Source organism: Gasterosteus aculeatus, chromosome 6, assembly GCF_964276395.1.
Source record: "Gasterosteus aculeatus chromosome 6, fGasAcu3.hap1.1, whole genome shotgun sequence".
Taxonomy (NCBI): domain Eukaryota; kingdom Metazoa; phylum Chordata; class Actinopteri; order Perciformes; family Gasterosteidae; genus Gasterosteus; species Gasterosteus aculeatus.
In genome coordinates, this window is record NC_135693.1 from 11,486,216 (window position 1) to 11,499,589 (window position 13,374).

The following is a 13,374-nucleotide window of genomic DNA, read 5'->3' on the forward strand; positions in this document are numbered from 1 at the left end:
GTTCATTTTTACATGTTAAAACACATGCAGACATACTGTATGTGCACTGTGTGTTTGGTCCGGGGTTAAGATTAGGTCAAAATCTTTATGCAAATCAAATTCATGAACTTCTTTCTTTCTCCTTTTGTCACATGAAATCAGGACAATTCTCAAAGAACCGTCTTCCGACAGTTAGTTATTTTGAAAGAATCGTTCTGAAACAAGATGTGACCGAGTGAGTTATTGAGAAGGATGTTTTTGAAGCTCGCAGCGACTACAGACGCAGTGCAGCAGACGCTGAGAATCCTTTATCCACTCCGGAGGACTGAAATACAGTTTAAACAGTTATGACAGCTTATGAATCCCCCCCCACAGACACACACACACACACACACACACACACAACCTCCAACCTATTGATTCTGTTTAAACGGCAGCCAATCAGGCGGCGATGTCGTTCCATTTCTTCCTCATGTCCACACCTCATCTTCATACGTCTTCCCCGCTTCACCTCCAAACGCCCTGAGCTCGTCACCGCCTCGCCGTCAGGGCCGAACACGCGCCCCCACAAACCCACTGTACAAAACCAGTCTGACACTGATTACCGGCAAACGTTTGCCTTGCTAAGCGTAATGGCTTTGACGTTGCCTCGGGGCTTTTATGAAGTTATGAAGTCTTTGATTGTGCACTCCCAGTGACCGTGGGCCTAGTTGAATCGGTCTGTTAAATAACCGAGATGTAGGACGTAAATATGTCCGACAGATAAATGACGGAACCAAAAACCAACCCTTTGGAGCTGCATCCAATGATGGAGCAGCTGGATGCCTCACGCTTTAACTCAAATGTGCAGTTAAGTTCTGCGAAGGAGAAACAGAGACCAGGCCCAGCCGCATTCCTTATGAGATTATATGTGCATCTACATATGTGTGTGTGTGTGTGTGTGAAGGCATAGCTTTTGTCATCTACTGGCTTGGTGCCTGTCACTACGTGTGTGGGAGTAGACTTATCAGCCATGTGTGCTCGTAGCAGGCACACTTTTTTACTACTGACAACAAAGCTTCAACAAAGCCTCTTTTTACGGCGGCGTTCGACTGGGGGCCCCGATCGTTACGAGGCCCGAAGCGTAAGCACTCCTCCAGCGTGGCATGAGAGCGAAGCTCGGTCATCATTAGCTGATGCCGCCGTCGCTGGGCCATGCGTGCCGCTTTGATCTGTAATGAAGCCGCGTCCGTTATTTTCTGCTCTTACTCACTCACGCCACCTTCACTTTTAAAATATCGCAAGTGTGCTAGACGCCATGGGAGGCCCTCCCCCAAATACCACACGTCTCACACTCACACACCACACGTCCAGAACTATATATAAGCTCACACACACACACACACACAATATATATGCTCAGACTGTCTGGACTCCCTTATTGTCTCAGTCCAAATGAAGCAGAATACTTTGATGTCTTTACTGCTGGTGTGATCAATCAAAAGCCTCCCATTAAATGTCAATTGGGGGGGGGGGGGCATGGCTTTTTTCTATCTCACAGCAAAGCTGTGTTGTAAAATTCATGCGAGAATGAGCCCCATATAATAGTTTCAACAGGGTTCAAAGTTTAAAGTTGGAAGCTGCGTAGAAAACCACAGTGAGATGCCGAAGGCGGCCATGAAAAGGACACACTCAAGCAGACTCCAACACACCGAGGTGCCAAAGCCTTTATAAAGCGGCACTTCTGGCTTTACAGAGCAGTAAAAGAGGAGAAGAATCATTAACGCTCATGGCTTCAAACAGGCCAGGGGTCTGAGCCTGGCAAGCACGTGGTGTGGTTTGGTGCAAGTGTATGTATGTATATATTTATGCATGTGTGTGTGTGTGATGGTTGTGGTTTGAGCTGCAGATTAATAAGCTGCTAATTGGCCTGTTGGGTATTAGGTGTGAGGTGAGAAGGCTCGTGGGCGCGGTTCGCTAGGTCTTGGGGGTGAAAGCTGTGACAAAAGAAAGAGATATGAAAGAGTGTGATGAAGGAAAAAGCTGAAATGAGAGGTAATGCCTGCAGAAGAATGAAATCAAACCCGACATGTTCTCAAACTGCAGGTTGATGCAGTGCTGTGTTAGAATGCCAGTATCACATCATGCTCAGAGCATGTTGCTTGGAGATCTGAAAAAAATCACAAAACATTATTAACTTCTTGCACGTGAACAAGCCCGTTTGAACAATTTAAAGATCTGTGCACACTGTCATAAACCATCATATTATCTCTCCAGAGACATCGAATGCGATTCCATTCCGAGGTTTGTGCCAAGCTAAAGATAGATTGACTTAGCTAAGATGGAGCGGTCAAATGATTTACAGCTGCAGAAAAGAAAAGTAAAAAAAGGATAGACAGAGAGAACGTTAGCAGGAGAGCGGATCAGGTTCCTTCCTGGAGACTCCCTGGCTCCTTTCTCCCATGAGATCTCTGCGTAGTTGGCACAATGCGCCTGGCTTCCCGCCCTCAGCATCCTAACTCCCGACTGCCGCAACCCAACTAGTGACTCCACACTAATAAGCTCCCCCCTGCACGCGGGCCAATTAGCATGTTGTCTCAGACGGTCACATTGTATATTCTCCCGTTCCTGCGTAAGCGTGTCTCTACATCCTTTCATCGACCAGCTTTGCTTTCTGTATTCTTTCCTCTGACTCACCGGCTTACGGTTAATCCACAGTTAATCACACAAAAAAATGTCTACCCACCGGTACCGACCATCCAGGCGCAGAGAGCTGCGTGTCTTTGTGCTGCAGACCGTGGTGACATTAGCTGCGGTCAGCCGAGGGTTGGAGGTGGTGACGACCCTGCGGCTTACAGCAGCCATCAGTCATTTGGCCATTAAGCCGTGTTTCCTTGTCAGCCTTGATAGTATACACAGAACACCAGAGGAAATGGCAGTAAATCAAGTATAGTGTGTGAGCTATACAAATCAATGTAATGCATGTGCTTAAGTATGCAAACACATTAATATACCTGTAAATCTTCACACAGACAATTACACTAATGTTTTTCCACCCTCGTGCATGTTGTGCGACTCTACCTCCTTCTTTGGTGTCAGCCAGTCACACATAGAGACCCGACACCCGTCGTGTACGTACTTATAGACCCTCATATCTCCGCCAGCTGTCTATGGCTTAGCCAAATGTACAAAGCCGAAATGACCACCCAAAGCGACACTAAAATATCCTTCAAAGGGGTCAAAGTTGTCATTATCGATTCGCTGCTCAATTAAACTTGATTCCCTTTGACTACGAAATGTTAGAAGACTGTGACGGGCCGGTTGGTCTCCAAACTCCACAATTCCACAACATTACATTAACAAATAACTTGTTTTGTCTCTGCAAAAGATATTCAACATTATGTCATAATATAAATACCAAAACCAGCAAAATTTGGAAACTGTAGTATGAAACTTTTGGCTTTACTTTAAAGGTCATGAATTGACTGTTTTTTTTTTATCAATTAATTGTCTAATATGAGAGGAAAGTTACACCAAGCATAATTTCCTTCCAGTGATGAAGTATTTCTATGGTCATCATGTTTCCTCTCTCTCCTTGATCACCCCGCAGGTCTCTCCATGGCAACGAAATCTCAGAGCTTCCTGATGGAATCTTCAACGACGTGGCGTCGCTTTCCCACTTGTAAGTAGCACAAGCAGTAACGCAAATTCAGGCACAGAGGGGGGTCCGGTCAGGCAGCCGGAGCGCGTGGCTCACAGTGGCCTGTCTGTAGTCCTCTTTGGTGGGCTTCACATGAGCCAACCCCCCCCCAAAAAAATCAACCGCAGTCCTGCGGTCAAAGTAGCACACAGAACCCAGTACTGTCTCATCTCCCTGTCACATCTCCGAAACACATGCACACACACACACACACACACACACACACACACACACACACACCGGTTTAACCATGTTCTGTAGACGTCTGTGTATGTTTATGTCTGTAATCCTGCGTGAGGCGTAGTGCGCTTGTGCATGTACTAGTGGACGTGTGTGAAACGGTAATCGTAGTGTCACAGTGCGGTATCTTTGCAGTCTGCCCTCTGCCATACAACCTGGATACTCGCATCCTCCCTTGACGGCCACTGATCAATAGACCGATCAGTGTCTCAGTTGGAGGTGGAAGGGTGGGAGGGTGGTGGGGGGCAGAGAGGACTAAACAAAGACATATTTTGGATGGCTGTACAGCAGTCAAGGCTGCAGGAAAACATGGTGAAGGAAGGTACGCGGAGCAGCCATTGATCCACAGTCGCAGTCAAGTGGCTTTCATGTTGGCAGATGTCAGATGTCAGCTATTGGCCGGGCCTGAAAGATGAGCCTGTGTTCCACCGTAATGGAACAGCATCGATTCACGAGTGTTTGCGCATGCAGCGGGAGGACAGAGCGGCATTGATTCACGGCCACCGTGACAGAAGTGGTTAGGAGTGCCTTCTGTTTGCACCTTTGTCTATAATTGAGAAGCCCTTCTCCAGATGATGCATGCACAAAGTGGCCTGGAGCATTCAACTTTAAATCTTGTTTAATCTTTGAGGAAAAAGCGGTTTATTTCTACGGCACTCAAAATTGGGCTGTTTTGATTTCACGTAACGCTGTAGAGACACCTGTTGGTAACACGGCGTATTACAGTGGATGGCAGAATTTGCTTCTGAACTAAATGAGGCTGAAAAGTATAACCTGGAATCCTGAGACCATTGACACGTTTATCTACCTATTAGGGCAATTGGTGCGAACCCCTTGCACTGTGACTGTCACCTGCGCTGGTTGTCCGACTGGGTGAAGACCAGCTACAAAGAGCCCGGCATCGCCCGCTGCGCCGGCCCGCAGGGCATGGAGGGCAAACTGCTGCTCACCACACCTGCCAAGAAGTTTGAATGTACAGGTGAGCAGTTGGGACGGACACAGATGTATAACATGAGCAGCACTGGTATCTACGTGCGATTCATTGTTTTTTTCCGCTCTGGTGTGTCTCTCAGGCGACGTGGACACTACAGTGGTGGCCAAGTGCAACCCCTGTGTGTCGAGTCCCTGTCTGAACCACGGCATCTGTCACAGCGACATGGTGGAGATCTACAGGTGCAGCTGTCCTCCAGGATTCAAGGTCAGAGCTGCGCGATGCTAGCGCCCATTTGTGAATATCCTCTATGCCTTGCAGGATGCATGATTTATAGCCAAAGAATGATTGAATTATGAATGTGATTTGTCTTTGTCTTTCACGGTCTCAGGGAAAGAACTGTGAGACCGCTCTTGATGCCTGTTTGAGTTCCCCATGTGCCAATAGAGGAACCTGCCAAGTGAATGACGGCGAGGAGGGACAATACAGGTGAGGAGGCCAAGCTTTTGAAGTCGTGTTTATCTCAAAAGAACTTGAAAACGATGAGGGCAATGACCGTGTACATTCTTCTCAGTTGCACGTGTCCACTGGGCTTCGAGGGCCCCACCTGCCAAACCAACATTGACGAATGTGAGGACAACGACTGTGAGAACGGCGCCACCTGCCTCGATGGAGTCAACAACTACACTTGTTTTTGTCCCCCCTACTACACGGGTTAGTTCATGCAGCACAGTTTGACTCAAGTAGCAAGTGCACTGCAAAATACATTATATATATTACCGTTGTTTTTAACGAGTCTGATACTTCTTACAATACAGTCTAGTTATATATCTTTGAACTGATTTGACTTTGTTAAAATGTAAAAATTGATTCGATTACGTTCCGTTGCTGTTTTGGCAGGATGGTTCTTTCTCCGTCATGTGCAACAGTTTTTTCTAATACTCATTTCGCTGTAGGGGAGATGTGCGAAGAAATGGAGGACGTGTGTGCCCCGGGACGGAGCCCCTGCAAACATCAGTCTACCTGCCTCATCACCTCCAATGGCCCCAAGTAAGTGTTCGGATGCAGCAACCAACTGTGACTCTATCACATGCTGACAAATAGACGAAACCAGGATGTCGCTTTGCCCTGATTCCAGTGTTCTGGTCCGTGTGTCTCAGGTGTGTGTGCTCTCCTGGTTACGTTGGCGACGACTGCAGCGTAGACTACAACGACTGCGAGGAGCATCGCTGCCAGAATGGAGCTCAGTGTGTGGATGAGCTCAACGGATACGCCTGCGTCTGTCCCGAAGGATACAGGTGAGCGCAGCGCACGTTCGACCCAACGCGCCGGCGCCTTTTCATCTGCTTCACCACCAACGCCGCCCTCCTTCTCTGTGCCTCCGTAGCGGCCAGCTGTGTGAGTTCCTCCCATCTGCGCTGTCCTTGTGCGAGCTGGCCGACTGCCAGAACAACGCCCCGTGTTTGGAGCGGGGCGGGCGCGCGCTCTGCCAGTGCCCCCCGGAGTTCGGGGGTCCCCGCTGCGAGAAGCTGGTCAGCGTCAACTTCATCGACAGAGACTCGTACCTGCTGCTCTCGGACCTCAAGAACTGGCCGCAGGCCAACATCACCTTGCAGGTATCCGGTGTGCTGATGTGTGAACATGCGTGGGTTTGATATCTGTGTGTACGGACCTGAACTATTCAAAACGCAAACGTCTCCCCTCCGCAGGTGTCAACAGCTGAGGACAACGGGATCCTGCTGTACAATGGGGACAATGATCATATTGCTGTGGAGCTCTACCAAGGTCACGTCAAGGTCAGCTATGACCCTGGCAGCCAGCCAGGATACGCCATCTACAGGTGAGCTGCCTTTGAGGCCGCGAGCGTTTCTGTCGCCGTCAGCCGATGGAAAGATGTCCAATCTCTTGTTTTCCTTTGGCAGTACTGAGACTATCAACGATGGCCAGTTCCACACCGTTGAGCTCGTGACCTTTGACCAGATGGTGAACCTGTCCATCGACGGGGGTCTCCCCACAACAATGGACAGCTTTGGGGCGGTGCGGCCCCTGAACGGGGAGGCTCCACTATACGTGGGGGGTAGGGGCCCTCTCCAGAACACACCTCCCTCCTCTGCAGGCACTCTTAACTACTACACTACTGTCAATCACCCCCCCTCCCCCCTCGCTTTGTCACCGCTGCAACCAAACCCCTCCACTCGACCGTGCAACCCCCTTCAGCCCCATCCTGCCTCCACCCGCACCATCCCCACCTTCAGTCATGACTGCGTGTCCAATTCACAACGAATAAAACGCCAAGAACCCATTTCGCCTTGACAGATAAAACGCAACTCTCACAAATGTAAAGTGTGCCCTCTAGTGACGATCATGGGAACTACCAGTGAGATTTGTTCTGTATTTGCACGCATGTGTTTGTAGAAACACTGCACCTCTTTGATGGTTTAGCCCATCTTGGCATCCACATCATTTGAAGTTTTTGCTGAAAGATACGCAAAAGGCCTTTCTTTCATTCGTTGTCATGCACTACTAGCTTTGGTGTTGACATGACAGTTTGCTCATGACTGACGCAGCATGGGTACGGTGTGTTTCAGTGATTTGTTGAGCCGTACATTCGTCATTAAAACGACTCTACAGGAGACATTTTCCCACTTTGCCCTTCGCTTTCATTTGTTTCAAAGATGATGTGTCCTGTGGTGCAAATGCTACAAAGCCCACGTATGTTAATTTGACAAATGGCATATGCGCTGTTGGGATACCCATATTTGAAATGCCTTCCCTCATTACGCTCATACCAGCCCCGTATTGGTTGTCTGTTTGTGATCCACGACGCAGGACTTCACACCTATTAAAGTCCCCTGTTTTCCCCTCCTGCTCCAGGAATGCCGGTGGCCGTGCACTCCGGCGCTTTCCGTCTCTGGCAGCTCCAGAACGGTTCCAGTTTCCATGGATGCATTCAGAATCTATACATCAACAATGAGCTCCAGGACTTCACCAAGACACAGATGAAGCCTGGCGTGGTACCGGGCTGCGAGCCCTGCAAGAAGATCTACTGCGTGCACGGCATATGCCAGCCCGATGGCTTCCAGGGACCAGTGTGCCACTGCCAGCCAGGCTGGACTGGGCCGCAGTGCGATCAGACAGCCACCAACCCCTGCCAGGGCACCAAGTACGTTAGTGAACGGAAACACCGTATTTAACAGCAGACATCTTAGTGCCCATTGTCTGCTCACACAACGGGCGGTAGTGAAAGAAGCGCTAAAATCCTTTACTTAAGTAAGAGAGGACAATGTAAAGATTTATGATTACATGGAGTGCATCCAAAAACCTGTTTGATTAAAAGCAGAGGTCAGCAAAAAGGTCCTAAAGAATCAGGATTTATCAGGTCCTGCAGAAAAAAAGCCATAAACAATACTTTTACGACCCAAGGGACATTTTCTGTGGCTGTTTCATAACTTTGTACATAGATCATCATACATAGATCATCATCGGGTATCATACATCATTTAGTTTATGGTTTGTCAACCTTCTGTAAGGCACACTTCTACATTTTAATTTCATATGTTTTAGGTGTTAAAGAAACTAGCTTTTATACTACTACAACATGTGAGCTACCTCAGTCCGACCTAAAGTAGGCAACATACAACAACAGTGAATGTAGTTGGTGGCTTTCAATGCATCAAATCCATGACACTGCTTTCAAACCATAAACTTACTTGACTTGTGGGGAATTTGATCAACGTGACTGTGTGTTACTAGGTGCGTGCATGGAAAGTGCATCCCTCTGGACCCTCAGTCATATCGCTGCGAGTGTGAGGAGGGTTACCGCGGCGCCCTGTGTAACCAACAGGGTGAGCTGTTCAACCCCTGCCGGCGCCTGTCTTGCAAACACGGCCGCTGTCAGATCTCGGACACGGGAGAGGCCTACTGTCACTGCGAGAGCGGCTACACCGGGGGGCTCTGTGATGCAGGTGGGTTTTCTCTGTGTAGGCGCTCTGAAGTTTGTTCATGGAACCGTGCGAGGTTCTACTGAAAAGGACCACGAGCCCTCATTGACTTTAACGCATACTTTTACTGTTCTTTATGGCGTTGTGTAGAATAACGTGCTGTACTATGATTTACAACTAGATTTTCATTACATGACATTTTCTACTGCGTACTGCACTGTGATATTTTCTAATTGGAAAAAAAAAATACTTCCTATAAAATGTGTTTGTTTGCATGTTCGCACGCACTGTTGTGTATTAACGTTACTGATATTTTTAAATATCTTGCATTGGGGTTATCACACAAATCCTCATTTAGCGCTTCGTTCCCATCGGTCTGTCTGTTACCGGCGGTTGGATGCGTATCTCTGTCCTGAGCCTGACGCCGTTCACTGACGTCCGCGGGGGTCTTAATCATCTCTCCCAGAGTCCGAATGCCGAGGGGAACCTGTGCGAGACTTCTACCAGGTGCAGCGGGGCTACGCCATCTGCCAGACGACGCGCATGGTGTCCTGGGTGGAGTGCTCCGGAGCGTGTGACGCGGGGGCCTGCTGCGCCAGCCAGCGGATGAAACGCCGGAAATACACCTTCGAGTGCAGCGACGGAACCTCCTTCAGCGAGGAAGTGGAAAAGACCATCAAGTGCGGCTGTGTGGGCTGCATGTAGCGCCGTTCACTCGCACGTCCTGCCGCTGCCGCCGAGCAGAAGATGGAGAGAAAGGAAGGAAGAAAGAGGACTGGAGTAAAGCGGACGGAGGGGACGAAAGAAAAAGAGAGAGTATAAAGAATATATATAAAACCTCTATCTATATATTATGGACAACAATGTTTGTAAAATAGGACATTTCCTCCCCTTCCAAGGGTGTGTGACCTACAGTAACACAGAGAAACCAACATCACGGGCAACAATGTAGAGGTGACATCAGCAGCATCAGCAGCATCAGCACCATTGTATCTGCAACATTGTTCCAAGGGGTCCAGAGATCTCACAGGTTTTTGCCTTCAGAGTGAAGCATCCCTCCAACCCAAATTAGCCAGTGTGAGTTCCCCACTGACAACTTAGCCACCATCTTCCATCTTTGCTTCATGGAGGCCGCAAGGATCATCGGGGTCCTGGCCGGCTGAGAGCGAGGAGGAGAGAGACGGGGGGGATCACGGTAGAGCTGGACCGCTTGTCTTGAGTTGAGCTTGGCTGGTCACCTGCACAGGGCTGCGTGTGGCTCGGGTTGTGTTGAGCTTGTTGTTGTTGGTTTGGCGTAGTCATTTCTCTGCCGGGACGCACTCATCCATCCACACATGCACACGGTAGAAGTGGACAGAGAAATGGTAGCGTTAGAGCGGGCACATAAATGCGGTGCGGATGTCGGTGACTTTGAGGCCGGGTGGTCTGGCGCCGCGAGTTGTTTGCCGTGAGGTACTTTAGACGTCAAAATAGAGACTGCACTGACTAGCAGCACTGAAAATAACAGCCGTAGACGTCTGTGAACCACGCGACCACGCGCACGGCAATGCACAGTCCTGTGTATTGTGTATTCTGTTCATATTGTTGACCGACCCGGTGCCGGCGGCGCCCAGTGGTCATCATTTCCCCAGCATGGATTGCCTCAGGGGGCCGGGTGATTTGCATAATCCCGCCCCCTTTGAGCGGGAGGCTGTCACTGAGCCCGGCTCGTCTTGATGCCTGCAGTATTAAGCTGGTGCAAACTGTTGCATGTGTGGAGAAGAGTTTGCCGACAAATATGTAGAGCTTCTTAATATCATTAGACATGTTGTGAAAAAAAAAAGTTTGCAGAATCATCTTTTGATTTTTATTTCGTTCTGTTTAATTTTTCCTATTGATTTTTTTCTTTTCTTTTTTGTTATTTGATGTAATATTTTGTCTAACTCCTTTAGCCGCCCCGCCAACAACTCTTTATATAGAAATGCCTAACAGATTCTAATATATATATATTTGTATTTCATTTTGGTATAGTATTTTTCTATGTTAAAGAGTAAGTTTCTGGAAGCTTTGGAACTGGTGGTAAGGCATTCGATTGGTTCCCCAGGTGTTTTTATTTGTTGATCACACTTTGCTTCAACAAGGTAATTAAATACATTAATTGGCCAAAAATACAGCAGATGGTTGGCTTTGTTGTATAGGAGGCAGTATCGGTCTAGAAATATGTTTAATATTGTATATGTTGTCTTCCATGTGAATATTACATCTAATTCATGAGAGTCTGTGCTTGATTTTATTTATTTTATCGAAAAGGCATTTTCTTGTAGAAAAGTGAAAGGCAGACATGTTGCTGACTTTCAAATATTTTCTAAAACTTCAAAAAGAACAAAAAAGGTAAAAATAATAAACAAAAAACAGCATAAAAATATGTACGGTATTTGTAACCTCACTCGGTCAGGAGTTATGCCGGTGTTTTCCTGCTCGCTGGCTCAGACATTCCTCATCTGCTGCAGGTGGCTGGAGAGGGATTAAGAAAGGTCTCCTCCACTTCACCTCGTAGCACGTTACCACACTTCAAGGCTTCTGATTGTTTTCACGTTGATTTTGTGGAAGTGTTGGGTTGTATTTCTTTCATTTTATTTTGAGAGCCGTTCGCCTGAGGTGTTTTTAGTTCCACAGAGTTAAAGTAGTCAAGCTCAACTTATTATAAGCTGCTGTCAAGCCAGAAGAAACTGGATGAAATTCCTTCGATGAGGACAATGATCGTGTTAAGGTATCATCCTAGATGTGTCTGAAGAGGCAACCGCGTGAAGCGAGATCTGACAGATCCGAAAAGAGAAAACATCCGTCAGTTCTGACTGGCGATCCACACGCAGAAAAAAAAAAACAAGACATAGTGCCAATTACAGTGAACACAACAGTCATACCTGAATGTATAAATGTGTATAGATAAATATGACCTATGCTTATTCATGAAGTGGTAACTTTTAGCTGTTAATTAGTTTCCAATGTACGGTATGGAGATGACATACTGCTCAATAAGTGACAGTCCATCAGGATGGTTCGAGGCATTGCTCTCCCTGCAGATTGGGATTGTGTTCATCCTTTTTGCTGATCTAAATGTTAAAAAGTCTCTTTATTGTGTGACAGGCTGCAGAGCCAGATGTGTCAGCTCGGTACATTGAACACGGAGCTCCTATTCAAACTGCTTCCCATGTTCTCTTTGTTTGACATGCTGTTGATGTGATCCCAGTAGTGTACAATAACATTAAAAGAATATCTCATAAAGGGAACCGATGAACAGTCACTGTAACTCTTAGGCCGTGTGCCTCGTAAAGGCGCGTGTTTAGTTGAATGTGGCTTTCTTTTCATGTCTCCTTTCCTTCCTCCCTTCCTTCCTCCGCACTGATCTGTACTAGACTGGTGCATTCAACTTCCCAGTAGACATCTTAGTGGTGCTTGTGCTATATTGAGATGTAATTCAGTCATCTGGTCACGTGACCAGAAACACAGATTTACCATCCTATGAACTATCTACATAAATATGTTATTGTAAAACGACACAATGTCTCTGTTGTATTGAACCGGTGCAAAAGCGTCTATTTACTTTTTGTTACAGGATTGATGGTGGGATTAAACTGAAAAACTCCCAATAATGCTGAATGTATGTAGGGCCACCGACAAAATGTTTACCAAACCTCCACTCTTTTTCATTAATTAAACTTAAGTGTGTGTGCTTTTAACGTTTTGTCTTTTTTATATTTTACTTGATACCCAATTTGTTATTTTATAAAAACGTAAAAGCAAAGACTTTTCTCAGCCCACAGAGATGAAGAGTCCTTCATTTGGGAAAATGATTGATATGCTAAATTTATTTAATGTGTGAGATTTGTGTTTTTTGGTGTCCAAGGTGAAGAATAAAGTTTGAGTCCCTGGATTGATGGTTCATAGCATAGTTTTATAGAGCAAGGCCCCAGGGAACATTTTGTACGTCCCTTTGAATTACATGAAATGGATGGTTTCCATTTCAATCATTTGCGACCCATTTAAATACTTAAAGGCGTTAAAGTGACAACGTAGCTATAAAAAAAGAATAAGTACAGTATATTGTGAGTATATTATGTCCAGAAAGTAATTCAAAAGTGAAACATTTAAAAGGATGCCGTAACTTATAAAAAATATAGTATGTTGGTAAAAAGGTCTTAACCATGTGGCTCTGCACAGATGTTACCAGTCGTGATCCGAGGCGGCGGCGTGGTCAATAGGTACCCTCGGTTCACACGCTCTCAGGGGCCGGGGTCCCCGTCCGACAGCGCAGGCCAAATAAAAACAATATTTATTACCAAATAAAACGTGAAAGGCGGGTATCGAGGGGACTCTGCGCTGTCACGAACTTCTGCATTTCACCATGAGGTGAACGGGTCATGGATTTTAGAGGGGGGGGGGGGGTCCAACTGTTTACCAATCTGTCCCACAGTGGGAGTTTTCTGTGGGTCTCGGGATGCTCGCCTGGGAGCCTCCAGCAGGCAGGTCCACAGGGTGGATTCAGATACTCATGGAGGTCACTGAATATTTGAGTGGCACGAGATTAAGGGGTCAGTGTGCTTCAGGTGTGTGCAGCTCCCTTT

At 47.0% G+C, this 13,374-nt stretch overlaps 1 protein-coding gene across 4 annotated transcripts in view; it reads left to right on the forward strand.

Annotated features, from left to right (window-relative positions):
• slit1a (slit homolog 1a (Drosophila)) overlaps positions 1 to 12,489 on the forward strand; it is a 76,810-nt gene extending 64,321 nt beyond the window's left edge. For 2 of the 4 annotated variants that reach the window (XM_040178709.2, XM_040178710.2), the window contains 13 exons: positions 3,569 to 3,640; positions 4,714 to 4,877; positions 4,972 to 5,096; positions 5,221 to 5,318; positions 5,404 to 5,543; positions 5,786 to 5,879; positions 5,990 to 6,127; positions 6,217 to 6,445; positions 6,539 to 6,669; positions 6,752 to 6,945; positions 7,704 to 7,992; positions 8,583 to 8,794; positions 9,237 to 12,489. In XM_040178709.2, coding sequence (XP_040034643.2) covers positions 3,569 to 3,640; positions 4,714 to 4,877; positions 4,972 to 5,096; positions 5,221 to 5,318; positions 5,404 to 5,543; positions 5,786 to 5,879; positions 5,990 to 6,127; positions 6,217 to 6,445; positions 6,539 to 6,669; positions 6,752 to 6,945; positions 7,704 to 7,992; positions 8,583 to 8,794; positions 9,237 to 9,475 — 2,125 coding nt within the window. In that variant the 3' untranslated portion in view covers positions 9,476 to 12,489. The remainder of the gene's footprint in view (positions 1 to 3,568; positions 3,641 to 4,713; positions 4,878 to 4,971; positions 5,097 to 5,220; positions 5,319 to 5,403; positions 5,544 to 5,785; positions 5,880 to 5,989; positions 6,128 to 6,216; positions 6,446 to 6,538; positions 6,670 to 6,751; positions 6,946 to 7,703; positions 7,993 to 8,582; positions 8,795 to 9,236) is intronic. The other 2 variants (XM_040178711.2, XM_040178712.2) reach the window with 1 other exon arrangement.
• Positions 12,490 to 13,374: the final 885 nt, after the last annotated feature.